A 6,742-nucleotide genomic window follows, 5' to 3' on the forward strand; every position below is an offset into this window, starting at 1 on the left:
TTGACTTCAAAACTTAACATACGACTTTTCATACTATTTAAATACCTCAAAACATTACCTTCTTAGCATGTTAGCCACCTTACGATACGATAACACACGAAAACACGAGGTGTAACAGTAGTGGTATCAGAGCTCTATTATAAAAATTATATATAAAATAAAAGTTCCTCTAATAATTAGTCGTAATTATTTATTTAATAGTTAGATTGAAACTTATCCTTATGAAATCTCATGTGGGCTTATGATAGGAATGGTATCATTACACAAATTAGTCGAACAGTAAGTCAATTATACTATATTGCAATCAATCGGACACATTATATCAGAATTTTATTTGTCAAAACTTCAACATGTGGGCTTATGAAAAGAATGATATCATTACACAAATTAGTCGAACAGTAAGTCAATTATACTATATTGCAATCAATCCGACACATCATACCAAAATTTCATTTGTTAAAACTTCAAACTGTCATTGTGCACTTGAATTATTCTGTGTTTTAGTTTTAAGAAAATTATCTAATACAAACTAAAAAAGAAATTTTCGAATATTACATACCCCATAGTGTCTACATCTGAGGAGTCTACGTCTAGGATTGTCATCTGACTATGAAATTTTCACGATTGGAAGACACCCACATGAACACACAAGCCTCCTATTATAATTCATGAATTCAAAGATAAATGGAAAGGAAAGAAATTGATGGCAAAGGGAGGAATTTCGACGGACGAATTTCTTGAATTTCAAATTAATGATGGAGAAGTGTTTACGGTGAATAAATAGGAAGAGAAGAGAGAGACATTTGTGAGGAAGAAAAAAGAAAGAGAAAAAGATATTTTTATGTTTTTAACCGTTGGGATATCTGATGTGGCAAAAAAATTACTCTCACGCCCCTAACTGGGATTTGCAGTAAGTTCCTATGCCATGTGGACGTTAAAAGGGTCTGCGACACATGAAAAAACTAGTTCAGGGAATCCAACTCATAGTTTATGTGTGCACTAAATAAGAAATTACAAGTTCAGGGGGTCCCAAGCCATTCTGCCTATAGTTTTGCAGCAAAGCGAATAAATTATAAAAAAAAGTTAAAAGGTAAGCGTGCAAATTAAAAAAAATATTGATTATAAGATAACGTTTTGCCATAGATCCCCAAAAAGATTATGAAAAACTTAATTTTAGGTGACGATTTTCAAGTTTTGAAAATGTGTTTGGCCATAGTTTTTCAAAACATATTTCACTTTTTATTTGCGAAAACACAAAACATTACTTATACTCATAAGCTCTAAAAACCATCAAGAATACCCAACCATACAAAACATATATAGTTGTTAATCCCAAATTATGCAGAACATGATCTTTTAATAACAATTTCTAGTAACCCACTTACTAGCTACTATAATTCAAATTACAATACAAAGATCCATTTTATTTTCGCAACAAATTTCTACAGTTGAACGAGCAATTTTCCCTAGGGTTTCTTCTTCTACTGTTTGGGAACAACTTAACTCGTTCACTTTATAAAAGAGACTACTTTAATTGTGAAAACATGATAGATACGGCTTTAATGGAGGAACGTGGTAGATAGAACTAGTTGGGTCGTAAATAGATGGGTCTTTTTTATAAAATACAAAAAGTTTGGGGTAGTTCTTAAAAATTTTAAAAAGGCCAAAACATAGTTCTTGATCCAAAACCAGTTTTGTGCCAGAATTTGAGATTTGAAGATTTATTTTCAAAATCTATCAAAATTTTATGGCCAAACAAAGATTTGAAAACAAATCTTCAAAATATATTCAAAATATGCTCCCAAAATCTATGGTCAAACTGGAACTACATGTATAAAATGCAAAAAACTTAAGAATATCCCTTATAAACCTTATGCGGCAAAAGGTAACTTAAAATCCTCACGTTTTTTTCTTGAGATTATTAATTGCAAGTTGCAAATTCACTTCTTTTGCAAGACAAGAAATAAATGGACTCTTTCTAAAAAATCTCGTGAATTTTGTTTTAATTATAGTGGTATCAGAGCTCTATTATAAAAATTACATATAAAATAGTTTCTCTAATGATTAGAAGTAACTATTTATCTAATAGTTAGACTAAAACTTATATTAGATATCCTTGTGGGCTTATGAAAAGAAAGATATCATTACACATAGTCAAACAATAAGTCAATTATTGTTACATCTCAATCAATCGAGCATATTATACCAAACTTTCATTTGTCAAAACTTTAAATTTTGACATTATGTGCTTGAATTTTTCCGTGTTTTTAGTTTTTAAAAAAATTTATCAATGTATTATTTTTCGCTTTAAAAATTGCTAAACATTACTAGTAAGTGGTCAAAGATTGACCATCCCAGCTGATATATTGGTAACTTAACATTATTGGCAATAAAAAATTTCTCTTTACTCCTGCTTGGCTTGTATTCACAGAGGAAATAATGAAGCTCCCAACGGTAAAGCATTTCTCTAATCCATTCATAAAAACTTAAAAATAATTGCAAAATGTGTCGACACATCCAATTCAATGTGGTTAAGTCAGAAAGAAGTATCATAATAAAGCATATCTTCTCTAATCCATCATAAAAAGCTTAAAACAATTGTAAAGAATTTAAACATTCAACTCAACACCTAAGGAAATATAGGTAAAATTTTTCACAAAAACCTTTTTATATCCAACGTGAGACACTATATACTAAATAATAGTGCTAGACAATAAGAGCTTTCTTTCTTTGTTTGGATCCTCAAAAGCTTGTCAATTTCAACTAACATCAAATAAAAAACCCCTTAATTAATAAAAACAAAAAAACAGCATTATTGTCACTCTGTTATTTATTTTCCTCTCCTTTTTTCCTGTATGGTGGGGGTGGCAATTGCAGCCATGAAAAGAACTGCCTCCTAGCAAGATATGGAATCCTTTTTCCCTGCAGAAATCAACTTTTGTGACAGGCAAATAAGGAAGTCCACAGACGTCTTCTGGCAGTCAGTCACCCAGCACGCTTAAAACTATCTCCGTAGTAATACGCTGACCCGACCATCAGCGCAACTGTACCACCTTGAACAAGAACTCTAGCTCTCATTAGTTGCTGACCTAATTGAGAATTTCCCCGCTTGAAACTAATGAGTCCAGCAGTGAGCACTCCCGCGGTGAGAAATGCACCTGAAATTCACAAAATCATAAATTGCACAATGAGAAAACAAGTTAGCACTCTAGATAAACGTCTGGTCTACTAATGACTAGAATGTTCAGCCACCATTTAGCCAAAACATTGAACCAGTGGATGATCAACAGGGATTGGAAAGATTAACACGACCGATATCTTACAGGAAAGTAATGCAGCAGAAATTACGATAGTACATGTTTCTGTAGATGAGTCACTTCTCAAGAATTCATAAAAGAAGACCAAATAACCTCTCCTTATAAGTAGAAACATATACCATTCCATATAAGACTGTTACGAAGGAACTAGACACGCTGAGCAACATTCTCTTGTGATTTCCCTGCCCACTATCAGTAAAGCAGGCATCAGAACCTTTTCACACCATATGTAACTCAAAACTAATACTAAAACTTGAGCATTAGGATGTGTCTGTAGGTTCAATATTTTTTCATCTTTTCTTTCATTCAACCATGAAATAAACAGAGTTTCTTTTTATTTTTTCAATAGTTGGATTTACAATTGCACAAGTCAAGCAATTGTGAAGTTGCATGAACGCTGTCCCCGAAATAGGAGAAGTTTCTTTCCACATTTGAGCTCAACCCCAAGTGATGAAGTTATATCGCCGAGTCTAAAAAACCATCACTCCACCAGTGTTGTAAAGAGCACCCACTTTATCGCTTAAAGCGGTGAAGTGAGGCGAAGCGGACCTCTGGTGCTTTTTCTAATTGAGGCGACGCAACATGAAGGAAGTGGTCGCTTCTTCGGCAGAAGTGAGGAGCGGCTGCAGCGACGGAAGCGAAGCAGGCCCCTGTCGCTTTTTTGCATTTTGTGCTCTCAAAAATACATTACTCCACGTAAGTCTTAACTAGGATGAATTACCATCATTGACGCTCAATGTGTAACTCTGTAAAAGCAATCCTAGGAGGTAAAACCGAACTTAGTCATCACAATAGACTTTGAACATTAGCTTCAACATCCTTAGCAATGGCATCCATTGATAGTTTAGTTTTCTTCATTTTCACAATAAATGAACCAAAAACTACTTCACCCTATTCATGAATCCCCCTTCTACTTAAGTCACAACTCCCACTGTATCCATCACTCCATGTCAGTTGACACATTTCTTATAGGAGATAGAACATATCACTCACAAGTCACACCAAGTGGAAGAAGCTCCTATATTTCGCCTAATCAGGTACTACCACTACAGGGCATAATGTCTCTAAATATACTCCTAAGGATCATTTGGGACATGGCTCAAAAATTCATTTCATTTTGGGTGTCACTCAACAGCTGAGAAATACAAAGGAAACATAGCATTTGCTACAAATTTTCGATATGAAAGAAGAATAACTTTTAACCGAAAGGCAGTACATATATTCAGCAAGTACTGGAGGCAATCCCTGATAATTATCCAACACAGCGGGGAGAGTAATTCAGTGTGAAGTGAGATTAGTTTATCCATGACAGTGAAAAAAGATCCTACACAGCTTCAAACCCTAGAGTGTGACGATGTGATTAAATTACTAAATGGTATTAAAAATATGGAATCAGAACGCTTTAGTGACACCAGATATATTGAATTACTTCTTCCCATCGAAGCTAAAGGAGAGGAAATGTTACAAATTAAACAAAGTGAAAGAGAAAAAAGGAGCAAGAAGAATTCCTGTAAGAATGAAAATAGATTCATGTAAGTTGGGAAAGAAAGAAGGTGTAATAAACAATGCAAGAGCTTCAAGCTCATATACAAAGATGTAAGTTTTAAATCTTTAATCAACTCAGCACCCGTTTTTGGAATAACTTCGAGCATATATCGAGAGTTGGACTTGAATTTGATTCACGCTAAACAAGTATTAAATCAAGCTTGAGCTGTTTTTCATTTTTATTTATTTAGTACGATGATAATATGAAATGAGCTTAAATGAATAACTGAGGATGCATATAGTCGACCCCAACTTGTTGATGTGTAATTATTGTTGTTTCAGCTTGATTTGATCTGAGAATTTTGTATATTTGGAGATAAAAATCAACAGTACATATCAATCTACACACGTGTCAATTTCACTAAGAAAAATCCCAGATAACTAAACCCTTAAAAATTGAGGGTGTGTTCGGTATGGAGGAAAACATTTTCCGGAAAATGTTTTTCAATTTTTTCATGTTCGGTTGGTCAATTTTTTAGAAAACATTTTCTGTAGGAAAACAAGTTCCCTGAAAATGACTTCCTTAGTGGAAGTACAGAAAACAAGATCCACCACAAGTGAAGTTTCACATTGACTGTGTCGTCCCCACCCTCCAATACACCTCATCTTCACCCCACCCCCGTAGCCCCCACTACCCCACACCCCACCCCCACCTCGCAAAGTATTTGTCTAATTATATACAAATGCTTTTAGGATAATTGTTTTCGCTTATCATGCAAGCACAAGAAAATAATTAAGAACCAGCGGCGAATTTAGGCAGAAAATTTGGGGCAGTGAACGCATGGTCTGTTCGTAAAACTAGGTATTTTATGTATATATTTTCTAAATTTGATATAATATTATCTGCTGGAACCTATACTGTAAGAAGGCTAAATGGTGTACCTAGAGGACTAGGGATCAAACTCACTTACCACATTTTTTTTTTGTTTAGCAGGAACCATATTCTAAAAATTCTAGATTCGCCTTGGGCAAGAAACCCACAAAAACATTTTCCTTTGTATCAAACACACCCTGAGTAACAATTGGATAATTATAGAGACAACATCACAACAAATCCAAAATTTAACCATTTTAGAGGATCCAATACAGCAAAAAAAGGGTGAAAATTAGGGTTTGAAAATGTACCAATCGGAACAAGACGATTACGGTGGGTCTTTTTATCAGGAAAAATTGAATCCAATTCTGAATCAACCGATCCCATCTTCAACAATTTGGGATTTTTTCTTTTCCTCTTTTAATTATCTAATTTTCTCGTTTTTGTTTTGCTTCTCGTATGTGTGTGTGGTTGTTTGTTTTTATTTTTTATGTGGAGCTTTTGAGGTCTCAAGTGTAAGTACGTGTGCCGCTCTCTTCCCTTCCTTTCGAAAAGGGCCCAATTTGCACGATTGCCTCTCGTTGGAAAAGTTTTACTATGTGCCTCATTCAATCGTGCGAGACACGTTTTTGTGGGCAATTTATAGGATTACCTTTCGTGGGGTGGTCTTTAATTTTTACCCCTCAAAATGATTGTCTTTAAATACAATATTTATTTATTGACCCAGAAGACAAGCCAACATTATTACTTTGAGTCAAGTTTTACATTTAAAAAATTATTAACTAGATTATGGGTCTTCTTTTACAATATATTATGAGTCAAGTTTTACATTTTATAAAATTTGAAATCATGATTTGGAATCTCAAATCCTACTTTTTGAAGAATTTGTGATTTGAAATCATGATATGAAGTTGAATTTTTTGTGCAAATTTCTTAAACAAACACTGATTTGAAATCAGAATATTTAATCATGATTCCAAATCACATGATCAAACGCAAACGCCTACTAATTTAAATTGAGCAAATTTTCTTTCGTCCTCGGTTCGAATTCCTAACATGAGGATAA

The 6,742-nt window shown here is 33.9% G+C and overlaps 1 protein-coding gene across 1 annotated transcript; it reads right to left on the reverse strand.

Moving 5' to 3' along the window:
• Positions 1–2,521: 2,521 nt before the first annotated feature.
• Positions 2,522–6,209, reverse strand: LOC132600658 (RING-H2 finger protein ATL48-like). The gene is made up of 2 exons (XM_060313972.1): positions 5,988–6,209; positions 2,522–3,158 (listed from the first exon to the last, which is right to left on the reverse strand). Exons 1-2 carry the CDS (start codon positions 6,061–6,063, stop codon positions 2,986–2,988), a joined length of 249 nt encoding a protein of 82 aa, XP_060169955.1. The 5' UTR covers positions 6,064–6,209; the 3' UTR covers positions 2,522–2,985.
• Positions 6,210–6,742: the final 533 nt, after the last annotated feature.

Source organism: Lycium barbarum, chromosome 6 (genome assembly GCF_019175385.1).
Source record: "Lycium barbarum isolate Lr01 chromosome 6, ASM1917538v2, whole genome shotgun sequence".
In the NCBI taxonomy this organism is placed as follows: Eukaryota; Viridiplantae; Streptophyta; class Magnoliopsida; order Solanales; family Solanaceae; genus Lycium; species Lycium barbarum.